The sequence below is a fragment of the Triturus cristatus genome, chromosome 3_2 (assembly GCF_964204655.1).
Source record: "Triturus cristatus chromosome 3_2, aTriCri1.1, whole genome shotgun sequence".
Taxonomy (NCBI): Eukaryota; Metazoa; Chordata; class Amphibia; order Caudata; family Salamandridae; genus Triturus; species Triturus cristatus.
Genome location: NC_140584.1, coordinates 146,562,840 through 146,577,196, shown reverse-complemented (window position 1 = coordinate 146,577,196; position 14,357 = coordinate 146,562,840). Strand labels below are relative to the sequence as shown.

Sequence of the window (14,357 nt, the reverse complement as noted above, 5' to 3'; positions counted from 1 at the left end):
ACTACTCTTACCACCCCTGATTTACACTGTTTCCTCTCCATCCTCTTTCCTTCCTATCTCTTTAGATAGGTCAAATCATCACTCCACTGCAAACAAAAAAATAACTAGAAAACATTGTGTCATTTACAACGCAAATGCTTCTAACTTTCACTAATGCGAGACCGATTACATTGCAAATGCTTGTTTATGTCTGTAGTGTGGGTGCATTGTGGAATCCGAATTGGTCATTGTATAAGTGCGGACAGTTAGAAGTTAAACTTAATACTGATGCTTGCATTTCGGTTGCTCATAGTTGTACATGTATAATGCTTGAAAGGCATATGCTATTGCACACGTTGTGTGCCAGTGTTGTTCATCTTTGTGATTGTTCCACTGGTTATGAGTAGGTGCTTGAACGACTGGAGAAGTGCATGTTGCTGATGATGGTGGCAATCACATTTCTGTGATGTTGAACGCAATTTCTGATTTATAACAGTTGGCGTTATCCAGCCGTGCTTCACATGGGCGAAGAGAACTATAGAGTAGTAAGTACATACTAGTTTACCAGATGCAGAGAAATGTTAATCGTAGAAGGTCGGTTATCACCGCCATTTTCATTCTGAAGTCCGTTAGCACATGATAGACCTAACCAGTGTTGTTTATGTGTGGTAAATGATGGTCAATTATGGATGAGTAGAACCTTTATTAGGAGACATGAAGACTTGCACTGGGCAGTAAGTACCTAGTGTGAACCTAAGTGAGGCAGGGTAAGGGCCGTCTCATAACTGTTAACTCTTTTCTGTGGATTACAGAAGTGTTAGGTGAAGTAAATACATATGTTTTCAGCACTGTGAAGACACTCTATTGTGCTCTTGTTTTTGTGTTGTGGAAATCGTCAAAGAAGTGATTCTGAGTGCACTGCTCCACAACGTTATTTAAAATCTGAGTCCGCTCTTGTGAACACATGCAAGTGCGAAGTAGCAAAGATATGAACTCTAAGCACCATAATATTTTGTGAGGAGGATAGCAAGCAAGTTAGGTTTTACCAGTTTTGTGTGAATAGTCTTTTGTGTTAATATTTGGAAGTATATTAGGAGAGTGTTGTGACGTTATTGTTAAGAATATTGATGAACATTGAACGTTCAAGCTTTTGACCTGATTGGAAAATTATATACTTGTATCCATCTAGTTGTTACCTGGGACTTGTGGAAAGTGGTGCCCACTTTTTTAATATATTAGTTTTGTTAGATGATTCTGATAAACAGTGAGTACTATTCAGTTAATAGAAAAAGGGAAATCCATTGATCATTATATTGTCTTTTTGGGACCTGTTGCGGTGGCCTGTGGCTTGGAAAATATTTGCTATAATCAGTTACTGAGATCCGATTTCATGAGAACCAAATGTAAAACTATACAAGAGATATGAGCAGGCACAGACATTGGCTTGCACGCTACAGTTAATGTAGCCAGAGACGCAGTGCAAACTAAGCAATATGTTCAGGAAGTTAGAAGTCAGGCTACATCTAATGTACATTCAATTCATAAAAGAAGAATGATCTCAAAAGTATTAATAGTGGGCACACCCCCTTGTTTAACATCTATACTGTGGGCACAGTCCTATCTTGAGTAGACCCTCTGAACAGGCTGGTGACTTTGTCTCTAGCACGTGTAGTCGCGGGCACAATCCTTCCATGACGGACGTTCTTCAGTCTGTGGTCCCTCGGTGTGTATGTTCCGGAGTAGCCATCACTGCAAGCCGGAGCTGCTCAATCTGTCTGACAGCGGACTGTGAGCCAAATTCCCCTCTTTGTGATGTTCTGTCAGGGGATCTATGTTCTGTGCTCTCAGAACTGTAGAGGTATTCCACCGTAGACGGGTGTCTAAGTGCAGGTCCAGACCCCAGAGAGCGGACAGCCATTTTGTGGTGGAGCACACAATGCTTTCGGCACTGTGTGGTCACTCACACGTTCAGTACGTTATGCACAACGGTACATAGTTTTTACAGATATATCGCATATTGTCGTAGGTATCCAATCTTCTCCGTGGGGTGGAATACATTTTAATTGTGCGCAACGTATCGAATCCCAAACTTGTTCGTGGAATAATGTGCAGAGGGCACTCCAACTTTGAAGACACAGGAAAGGGGCCAATGTGTACCCCCACGCCTGAGGACTAGCAAGTTCAACAGTCATACCTCCTCTATCTGCGCCATGGCTCATGTCTCACAGTATAGCTTGCGTGTGGTATAAACCCAGGCATTGCACACGATGTATGCCCAGCAGCCATGTTCCAACTTATTTGCTGTGCATTGTATCGGCATGTTCCGTGGGGATTACGTCAGTGTATTTCGTGAGGGCAATGCCTGGAGGCATGTAATGGCCTAATTTTGTGTATACAATTGATTAATGTACAGATTTTAACACGTGTGGTGGGCATTATGTCAATGTATTTGGTTTGCATTATGTCAAGGCATTTAAAATGGGCAATATTTGAAGGTGTGCAAAGCATGAATTTAATTTCAGCTGTGCAGCGATACTATGGTTCAATGTCCGAGACCAAGGCCTATATCACCTGATAAGCTGCGACGTCATGTCTTCGGAAGATGAGTAGCCCAAACTCTGTTTTTGATGTCCTTTTTTGTATGTATGTTTGTAGTGCATCTTGTGGTATGGGTGTCTGTGTGCTAAGTTCGTTTTTTATTATTTGGCTATGTATAATATGTGCTGTATACGTTTTGTGTGTAATTCTCATTTGTGTATGTATGTTTGTAGGTATTTTTGTTTGTATTGGGTATTTATTGTAATTTTCACTGTGCATCGTGCGTGCTTACCTTGCATTCTTTTAGAAACTGCATGTAAACTGTGTGCAGGGAGTGTGCATTTTGCATGTATGTGCATTGTGTCCTTGGGTATGCAGAGTGTGAGGTGTTTGTGCATTGGATGTGTAGTGGCTATGTATATAGACTTTGCAGAATGCTTTTCGTGTACATTGGGTTTGGCTTGGGCATTTGTTTGTAGGGTTGTGCCTTTTGCGTTTCTTGTGTGTTTGCTGTTGGTATGCAAAAGCTGGGTGAAGCTGCTATTGGCATTGCCAGCATTCTGAGCAGACAAGGTTACCAGGCACCTGGTGCCATAAACACACGTCTCCAAGAAGACCTCTACCAGGCGTCCAGAACTTCACTACTTGGATCACCGACAGAGTCGCCACTCTGAAACCTACGAAATCCAACAAGACCTCCAAACATGCCATCTGGTACACCCCAGAAGTCAGGACCACAAAGTGCAACTGCTACCAACTGGAGTAACAATGGTGTGCCAACAAGGACCCCTGCGTCAGGGCCGCTAACAAAACAGCCCTCAGCAACTATCACTGGAACATCAAAGAATCCAAGAAAGCAGCTTATCACCACCTGCATCGACTCTGCAGCCAACCACACAAACGAACACTTCAAAATATTCAAAAAATTACCCAACCCGACAGCCTTAGAGAACATCTCAACCAACCAGCGAACACCAGCCAGACCATTACCGCCTGGTCAACACTCGCCATCCTGACCACCTCAACCATCATGTCTTCCATCCACAGCGGGGCGCCCACTGCCCCCATCACTTATACAACCTCGCAATGAACCCAATCAGCATGCAACTCACCAGCATTCCCAAACCTCCATCTCCACAGCAACCACCCTGGACTGATGGAAACACGCAGACATCAGACCCCTCAGACAGTATAGCCTCCGCTGACCCCAATGATCTCAGAAATTACCAGCCAATCTCCCTGCTCCCCTACCTGGCCAAAGTGCTTGAGAAAGCCATCAACCAGCAGCTTACCGATTTCCTAAAGCAAAACCACCTACTGGATGCCTCTCGGTCAGGATTCCTAGCCAACCACAACACTGAGATCACGTTGATTGCCGCCACAGACAACAGATCACTCCTCGACCACAGAGAGACAGTGGCCCTGATTCTCCTTGACCTCTCTGCAGCTTTTGACACAGTCTGCCACAACACCCTCATCAGCAACATAGGCATACAGCAAGACCCCCTCAAGTGTATCATCTCCTTTCTTACAGGTTGCACCCAGAGCGTCCAACTGCATCCCTTCACCTCCGCACCCAAAGACCTCATGTGGCGTACCACAAGGATCAGCCCTCCACCCGACCCTGTTAAACATTTACATGACCCCACTCGCAGACGTCGTCCGATCCCACGGACTCAACATAATCTCCTACGCTGATGACACTCAATTGATCCTCTCGCTTAGCAAGGACCCCTCCAACGCCCAAACCAACTTCTTCTTCACCATGACCACCATTACCAAATTGATGTGCGACAACTGCCTCCAACTCCAAGTCCAATGAAACTGAAGTACTGATCTTCTGGAAGAACACCTACGCATGGGACCACAGCAGGTGGCCTGTAGAACTTAGGCTAATGCCGACCAACCATACTCGCAACCTCAGCATCATCTTCGACAGCTAATTGATCATGAAACGACAAGCTAACTCGGTCGCCTGCTCCTGCTTCCACACACTTTGCATGCTCTGCAGAATCTTCAGATGGATCCAAATCAACACCAAAAAGAATGCCACTGAGGCCCTCGTCACCAGCCGCCTCTCTTACAGCAACGCCCTCTATGCCGGCATTACCACCCAGCTCCTCAGAAGATTCCAGACCATACAGTATGAGGCATTCAAACTCATCCTGGACCACCCCACATGAACCCACATCACCCCCCCCCCCACCACCTTAGAGACCACCACTGTCTCTCCATCCATAAGAGATGTCAGTTCAAGATCCTCCTGAATGCCTACAAAGCCCTCCATGACCTAGGACCCACCTCCCTCAATCACCAACTGAAATTCCACCAACCCGCTAGACACCTGCGCTACTCTTCACTCATCCTTGCATCCACCACAGCCGCTTCTCCTACATCGCTGCCAAGACCTGAAACAACCTTACCTTCCAGCTCTGTACTGCCCCCTCGCTGGCAGACTTCAGAAAGAGACTCAAGACCTGGCTATTTGATGGAGACACATCGCCCAGATACCCCTAGGGGTGACAGTGTTGTGCTTTACAAATGCTGTTTGTCTGACCATACGCTTTCTGATTAAACCGTTTGACCAGAAAGGCTTTGTATCACATTTAGCCAACATTTAGCAGAATTGAGGTGAGATTATCCAGGGCAGGATATTAGAGGAACATTTTCCAGGATTCTGCAGGCAGGAGGACTTTCTCTGGGTGGCTTCCTTTTTTGAGTACCTCTCTGTGCAGTTCTGCAGATGCTGCCTTTTTGTGGGGGTGATGCTCCTCACAACAGGGTGGTCTCCATCCTGGCGCAACCATGACAGAGTCAAGTCATAAAGAGGTGTGAACAATCTACTCCTGGCTATGAACTGCCACAGACCAGTCACTAGGAAGGAAACAAAAGGGTAGTTTGCAATGCAACAGGTCTCGCATTTAGGCGAGTTTGAGCTATTGGCATTGTAAATAACAATGCCTTTTATTTATGTTTTCGTTTTTTAAACATAAATAAAACGCATTGCCATTTACAATGCTAAAAGCTTAAACTTGTGTAAATGCGAGACCTATTGCATTGCAAATGCTTGTTCCCCATTTAGTGTACACACGCACATGCACACACGCTCACCCCCTCCCCCGGCCCCGTGGGTTCTAGACAATGAGTGTCTTGTTCTGTATTCTATGTCCTTACTTGCTGTACCCCCACTATCATGGCTTTTGTTATCACCTGAGCCGTTCTTCACTTATCATCTGCACAGGTTCGCTAAGCTTATTATAAATAAAAATGATTTTATTTCTTTCCATCCTGAGCAGGACACTCAAGCCCACTTGTCCACATGCCCTTAATATCCAGATTTGTATACCCGTATGTGGAATTATCAATTTGTGCCGCCTATCCTGCCCATGTCTTGCAGCACACTGTACCGTCGCTAACATCCGTATTTAGCAGATGAGAAGCCTCCGGCATTGGTTCCGCAGTGGCTCACACTTGTATTTCTGGCAGCTGATTGTGACTGAGGAATGACAAACACAAGTGGCACTTGCAGACGAGCCTAAAATAGCCTTTGTCATCGGCCGTTCCACATTCCTGTGTGTCACTGGCCCCGCGCGAGCATAGCCGCAAAGCACGTATTTTAGTCTTTCGGCTCCATTATGTAGTGTTGCCTTTTTTCTGGAAATCCCACTTTTTCATGAGGATGTTTGGCTTTTTTCGGAACTAAATAAAACCGATTTTTTTTTAAACGAGAATATTGTACTGCTTCGCGAGTTGAATTGTGTGTTTTTCTTCCTTTGGAGAATCAATAAAAATCGTTATATTTGATATAAGTGTTAAATTGAAAATCCCATGAGATTCAGGGGTTCGTTGCAGATTAGTATTTCTCAGCGGGCTAACAGATTTCTGAACTGTTTGTGGCAGTTAATTAGCCTATCTATGAGTAAGAAACTGGCCCTTTGCTGTGAGGAGGACGTTCAGACAACAGCACCAGTCTTTTTCGGGACCCTTCGATTCACTTTTGCCACTATAAGTATGAACCTGCATCTAACGGCCATTTGTCTGAAAGTCGTCTGAATTACGTGAACCATTGACCGTTATGAGTACGTGTCCATTAATAGACAAGTGTTCAATGCCTAAGTGGGAGGGACATGTTTTGGATATGAGTAAAGGATTTAACCTTTTCCCAGTGTCTAATCCTTGTTTCCTTTTTCAGAATGCCCAAATGGTGTTGAACCAGCTGAGGGAGATAACTGGCATCCAGAACTCCTCATTCCTTCACGATGCACTAAAGGTTAGTAAGGTGCTTATGCCAAGGTATTAAGCAACATGTCATTTGTGAGGCTTGACCATCTTCCAGGTTGTTAGGAAATGGTTGTGGTGATGGAGTTCCCCTTAAGTAGTGGCCAAGTAAGGCCTGGGAAAAGTAAGACTTGGGTGCAGAGTGAACAAGCATTGACAAAGCCAATAGGTCTCACCTAGATTTATTGGCTTTGCCACTGTGTTTTAGCTATGTTGCACACCAGAGTGGCTGCTATTCAGCATGGCTAAAACTTTGTGGAATAGAGTGGGGTGACGTAGAGAGTGGGGTATTGTAGATAGTGGAGTATCATAGAGAGTGGAGAATCGTAGAGAGTGGAGAATCGTAGAGAGTGGAGAGTCGTAGATTGGAGTGTCGTAGAGTAGACTGTTGTAGGGTCGAAGTGGAGTGGCATTGAGTAAAGTGGCATAGAATGTTATAGAGTGGAATTGAGTAGAATATCGTAGAATGCTGTAGAGTGGAATGGAGTAGAGTATCGTACAATACTGTCGAGTGGAATGGAGTAGAGTATCGTACAATACTGTCGAGTGGAATGGAGTAGAGTATCGTAGAATCTTGCAGAGTGGAATGGAGTAGAGTATCGTAGAATGTCGTAGAGTGGAATGGAGTAAAGTATCGTATAATGTCATAGAGTGGGCTGGAGTAGAGTATTGTAGAATGTCGTATATTGGAATGGAGTAGAGTATCGTAGAATGTCATAGAATGGAGTGGATTAGAGTATCATAAAATGTCGTAGAGTGGAATGGAGTGAAGTATCATATAATGTCATAGAGTGGACTGGAGAAGAGTATTGTAGAATGTTGTATATTGGAATGAAGTTGAGTATCGTACAATGTCATAGAATGGGGTGGAGTGGATTAGAGTATCATAAAATATCGTAGAGTGGAATGGAGTAGAGTATCGTAGAAAGCTGTAGAGTGGAATGGAGTAGAGTAGAGTAGAGTGGAATGGAATGGAGTAGAGTGGAATAGAGTAGTGTCATACAGTAGAATGGTTTGAAATGGAGTAGTGGCATAGAGTGTCATGGAGTAAAGTGGCATAGAGGGGAATGGAGTAGTGTGTCATAGAGTGGAGTGTCATAGAGTGGCCTAGAGTGGAGTGTCGTAGAGTGGCCTAGAGTGGAGTGCCGTAGAGTGGCCTAGAGTGAAGTGGCATAGAGGTAAGTTGAGTGTCATGGATTAGAGTGTCATGGATTAGAGTGTCATGGATTAGAGTGTCATGGATTAGAGTGTCATGGATTAGAGTGTCATGGATTAGAGTGTCATGGATTAGAGTGTCATGGATTAGAGTGTCATGGATTAGAGTGTCATGGATTAGAGTGTCATGGATTAGAGTGTCATGGATTAGAGTGTCTTCGAATGGAGTATTGTAGACTCGGGTGGAGTAGAGTGTCATGGAGTGGATGGATGTAGAGTGGTGTAGCATAGTGTGTAGTAAAGTGTTGTATAGTGAAGTAGTGTTGAGTGCAGTAAAGCATCATAAAGTGTAGTGGGGTAGCATGACATAGAGTCTCAGAGTACCGTGAAGTGATGTAGAGTGGAGTGACCTTGAGTGAAGTGGCAAAGAGTGTCATGATGTCATTAGGTGGAGTATCGTAGACTGGAGTGGAGTGGCATCAGTCGAGTAGAGTGACATAGAGTGGATGGGAGTACCGTAGAGGGGAGTAGAATATTGTGGTGGCGTCAAGTGAACTGGTATAGAATGGAGTTTTGTTGAGATGAGTTTGCATGGTATGGTAGTGCACTGCCAATACAGACAACACATTTTGAATTGAAATTACCTTACATTTGCACAGACGTACAGTTTTACTGATAAAACTATACAGCGTTCAAATGATAAGGTGTGGAAAGGGTGTCACCAAGTGTATTGATTTGTTTTGATCGTATTAAAATATTTATTTCCTCCACACTTCAGAATTTTTTTTTAAAAGTGCTTCATTTGTGATTTCCTGATTGTGATCAAATCTGAAATATTTAAACAGTTCACTTACAAACATTTACATTTTGTTGTATGCTAGAAAAAATAACATTCTATAGCCTTTCCTCTCACATGGGCACCCAGCAGGATTGTCCTTTAAATCCTCTCACTTTGAAGTCAGAGAACGAAGTCTAAACACCAAGCTCCTTGGAAGACGGAGTCTAACATTTGATTTCGGTCTTTGAATGTACAGCAAACGTGACAAGATAAGAACAAAATTTAAAGGGCCATTTACAGAAAGCGAGCACTCATGGAAGAATACAAGGAACGATGGTGAACAGGCTTTGCTTCACAGGAGGGACCTAGACGTGCTGAACAGCCTAAAACACATAAAGCTAATAACTAGAAAGCAAGCATATGTGAGTTACAAATCGCAAAGCCAATGTCAAGCAATGGCAGGAATGCATTCACAGGGAAGGTTTGCAGAATGTCCTGAAGATGTCTGTGCAACTGGTAGGCTTTGACCTAAAAGGAAACATTTCAAGGATTCTTTTAGGAATATGAGACCTATGAGGACCTTTTGGGGCTTGTGACTTTGTTAGGAGTTTGCCGGATTCTCTCTTACTGAATGAACATGCACCTGTTCATGTTAGGTGATCTAGAGTGGAGGACTCGCTCTGTCCTGTCTTATTTGGCCTGCATGCCTTAGCTACTGTTGACTTTGTAATAGATTGTGCAATTTCCAGTTGTATATGGTCTCTTACAATCTGCCGGAGGTGCGTTTGTTTAAGCTGTGAACAGCCTCAAAAAGCCCCTACTTTTAAATGCCAGGCTGCATGCTTGACACTTACTGGCCAGTTGGGAAACGGCATGCTTTGCATTTGTTTCCGCCTTATTTCAAAAGGGAAACTTGATAAAATATCAGAAACGTTTAGCGTTTAAAGTTACAGCTTGTGTTACATCACAGTGGCTTATCCAACTTCATTACAGTACAGGATAAGCAACAGGGAGTGGTGGCAAGGGTAAGCAGCGCGCAAGGAGGCTTCATGGAGCCAGAGGAACAAGGAAGGAGTGTCTGTCCGCTTTTGTTGAATGCGTCCGAAGGTTAACATGGATTTTGGCCAGGGAAACTCCACGTGGCAGACTGCCAAGAACTGCAGTATTGGTCACCCAATGTAACAGGTGGCAGGGGATCTGCTGAACAGGGAGTATGATGGGGTGAACCAATGCATTTCAGTCGAAAAATCATTATGAAGAACAAAGTAGGATTCCTCAAAAATTAAACATTTTTATTAACATTAGACCACACTGTCAATCCTCCAACAGATTCCTTTTTGAAGAAAATGCATTGTGGCTATACTAAAGTTATTCTGACCTTAATCATCAGCGTTGCCCTTACACTAATCTCAACTGTAACCCTTATTCAAAGACTGACTCTAGTCTCTACTTAATCCCTTACCAATTCGTAAACAAGATCCTGTTGAAACCCTCCCCCCTTAAAGTATATGTTATTTTCTCAATCATATTTTTAGGTCAAGCCTGGGGCAGCGCATGCACTGCTCTGCGAGGCATGCTGTATTGGAGTATGGACGTGAAGCCTCGCCCACTCTCCACTCATAGTTGTCATTGGCTTGTGTCATTGTCCTTCGTAAATGCTGGCTTCTGATTCGTTAATAGGCTCGTTAGTCCTCCCTTAGAACCGCCTTGTCTTCATTTGTAACCTCCCATGAGGACTGGCCCTTTTACTTCGTTTGTTACATGTACGTCTTATTTAGTCTGTAAGCACTATTTTCTTTAATGAGATTTTCCTACTGCAGGCATGACATGCTTTTCTGCAACATTCAGCGCGTCATGCGCGCTTTCACATGGCACTTTTACAAAAAAAGCATTTATTTGTCAACCTAACAAACATGCTTTTTTGGGGTAAAAGCACCCCATACCACACTTTCACTTTAATATTTGCAGTGGACCTTTCTTTAGACACAGCTCGTGTAAAGAAAGGTCCGTGGCCTTTATTAACGGGAAAGCGCAGCATGGGGCGCTTGTAAACAACAAGCACTTGCAATGCAATTCACCTATTGGTATTGTAAATAACAATGCCTTTCATTATTGCAGGTTTTTTAAGCACATAAATAAAACGCATTGTCATTTACAATGCTAATAACTCAAAATCTCGCAATTGCGAGACCTGTTACACTGCAAATGCTTGTTGCTTGTGCTATGATGACCTTAAAAATGAAATTAGCTTCAACTATTTTTCTCCACTGTGGTATCTTCCTAAAATGTCCCTCGTAGTGCCATTTCATGCTGAACACTAGTTGTCTGCGGTAGCACTGAGTCTTGTTAAATTCAATTTGGTCTAGTCATCAGTGCTGTCTCTGTAATACAGCACACCTTGCTGACTACTAAAAGGGCTCTCTGATGTCTGGTAAAACAGGCCGTATTGGTCTGTGGGGCATTTTTTGTATTGTTTCCGGTGATATTTTATTTCTTGCTGGTGAACTGTAAAGAAACAGACCAAAGGGAAGCATTTTTACACAAATGTTTCCCCCGGCATGCTGTTCTGTATTCAAGCCCTCGGGAATGACTTATGGGAATAGTGGCATTTACATTAAACCCCAGTTTCTTATCGCCTGTATCACACTGTGTTATTAATGAAACATGCCTAAATGTTTATCAGCAGCCCTTTTAGAATGCTGGGATTGGGACAGCCAATCAGAATATCTAGATTGCTGGCACTAGTTACACTTCGCCTGCATTTTAGGCTTAGCCGTGAGGCCTGGAGAGGGAGGATATGTTTGCCTGCCTGTGGTGGTTGAGAAGGGCACATTGCGCATGTGTTTTCACACTGTCGATGTTCTGTCAGTTGTGAACAGGTGGTAATAGATGTTTTTTTTCAAGGCGCCCCACCTTAAAATTGGTCCCATAATTGGGGGGCGCCCAATAGTATTTGTGTTATCACCACCACTCCCTAAAACAGTCAGCATCTTGTATAGAGAAATAATACTTAATGGAATACTATTGTATGGTAATAAAGCAAGCACAAATTCAAACAATCAGACTCCTGTTTACTCGCTATAATGTCCATCCCTCAGCAGCCTCGTAAGGAGGGTGGGGGCACATCTAATGGTAACAGAGAGAAAGATTTGTGAAACCCACAAGTAAGAATAATTATTTTCAGGCGAGGGCACTGCTTGATTTAAGCCGCCCAAGTGATATTTGGATACACATGATGACGACATACTTAGGGCTGTTGAACTGCTTGAAGCTGATCTGATTTAGAGGAACATAGGACCTTAGAGAAAAAAAATAACGATTAACCTTTTTACCCCATCAAAACCAGCACTCCAGTCATGATCACAATGGTGGCACTGCAGAAACTGCTGTCCTAAAGACACAGGATTGGAAAGGAGGAATGAAAGAAAGTAATGAGGCAGGCAAGAAGGGGAAGTCTGCTGATTCGATCCCAGCTGTACCTTATGGTGTGGTTTTTGTGTACGAACAAGAGAGAACAAAATCATTTTTAAATGTGTACCCTTTACCACGAGTGCCCCATCCTATCCTTCTGAGCCATAGACCCACCGTACGTCGCTCTCCGTTGACCATGTAACCAGTGGCCGTTCTTTCATTTCTGTACCTGCCCTCACCATCTGCCCTGTTCTCCTGATGATTTAACACATGATAACTACTGCAAACCCAGAGATTCTGCTTTTCCCTTGTGCCTGCCAAGTAGAACTGCATGCGCAGTCTGTGGAATTTGCCACAGCAATTCTTACCAAGTGGAGTGCCGTTTTGCGGCTTTTTAGGCCTTTGCACACTTTTAGCAGGCATCTTGGAGAGGTCTATGTTTAATTTGTAAAGCAGCACTGTTTTATTTTTTGTTCACACTTGATTTCGGTTATTTGCCGTCTGTTTTTGCTGCTGATCTTAATTCTTGCACTCACTTATCTGACTATTGCTAAACCATCCCCAGCTAAACGCTAACCTCATGCGTATTTGAGCAGCTGATAAACAGAATCCAGTTCTGCTCTCAAGGAGGCTGCCGAGAGACCGGGATCAGTGTGTTCAGGTGTTTGCTGGGATGAAAACCTTAGTGGTTGCGGGTGTGATGGTGCCACAGTGCACATGCTACCTTGACACTTTGGCAAATTCTTTCAGTATTAGAAGAGTTGGACGAACTATTGACGGGCTAGTGAAGAGCTACACAAGATGGTGGGAGGTTGACATCTCTTGAAGTACTTAAAAAGTTATGCTCAAGATAATGCAAATATAAGGATCATTCTTAGCATTAGTAACACGCAGTACAAGATGAAACACGTTGGAAATGTCGTTTAGTATTTGGAAGAAAACTGCAGAAAATAATTGCAAGTTGGTAATGTGAGTTGGACTGCCTTGTAGTGTACTGAAAAGGGTAAGGCAGATTGGAAGATTCCTTTTCCATGTTTACGTCCGCCTCGTAATCTGGGAATGGTAAGTGGTGTAAAACTACGGTCAGACACTGGAGCAGACCGAGTTACCCAGCCTTGCGATGCCCATGGCGGCAGCCAAGCTTCTCATGCCTTGCTGATCTATTTTAAAGTGCTTTCTCCCTCGCCCCCTCACCCGCACGCTAAAAACAGCTCTACCACAGAAAACGAAGTAAGTGGTTACAGCCGGTGTGGTTTCAGCCTCCTAAGTCAGTTCTCGCTGTGCTGCAGCTGTCTGAGTGCAGGGAAACACGTTTCCAAGGCACACGCTGATACAGTTTATAAGCAGCCCTGTAAGAAACTGTACTAGATGTCCCATATAGTGAAGTTTATTTCCCAAAGTATGTTTTAACTTTGGCGTTGTGAATGAATGTTTAAGTTATCAGTTAATTACGTTAGTTTTAGCTTCACTTCCTTGTTGACCATCGTTGGCAAAGAGAATAGATCTTGGAGAAGCTGCACACGAGGGAGAGCAGTAGAGGGCGCGGGGAAGTAGAGGGACACGAGGAAAAGAGCAACGTGCGAGTGAAGATGCTCGTGAGGGAGGCAGCAAGACTATGTGCGAGGGAGATTGGGGAGAAGCACACGAGAGAGAGCAGCACATGGTGGAGAGAGCAGCACATGAGGGAGAGAGGAACAGCGAGTGGGGCGGGTATTTGCTAGGGGGAGATGCACACAAAGGAGAAATCTGAAAAGCAGACGCACTCTCATGAACTGCTTAGCCAAGAAGAAAAAAGTCGACCAGTTAGTGACTAGTGCAAGCCAATCAAAAGGATGGCTAAGAGGCTATGCTCCCGGGGAGAGACAAAGGCAAGAAGAGGAAATGCAAAACTTTGAGTTAGAAGCAAGTAAATGAGGGTGCCAAAGGCAGCTAGTGGTAAGTAATGGGTGGCTGTAAGCCCAGTGTTGGTTCACAGTAGGTCTTTTGCAACCAGAAAGCTTGAGCTATCTGTTCGGCCGGACCTCAAAACACACAGATGTGGGACTGTAAAACATGTAGGAAATTGAGTCTCTACTAAGAACACTACTGTAGCAATGTGTTACAATATTGTCAAAATTGTCGATGTGCTACCTGTAACGCAGCGCTTCTTAGACACATTTCATCACTCCAGGGTCACTAATACTGGAGTTTTCTGTCTGCTTTTCTTGTGAATCACGAT

The 14,357-nt window shown here is 43.9% G+C and overlaps 1 protein-coding gene across 8 annotated transcripts in view; it reads left to right on the top strand.

The window, feature by feature from the left end:
* The window catches only part of USP28 (ubiquitin specific peptidase 28), a 407,198-nt gene that overhangs the window by 59,913 nt on the left and 332,928 nt on the right, over positions 1 to 14,357 (top strand). For all 8 annotated transcript variants that reach the window (XM_085647372.1, XM_085647371.1, XM_085647370.1 and 5 more), the window contains one exon: positions 6,710 to 6,787. In XM_085647372.1, coding sequence (XP_085503498.1) covers positions 6,710 to 6,787 — 78 coding nt within the window. The remainder of the gene's footprint in view (positions 1 to 6,709; positions 6,788 to 14,357) is intronic.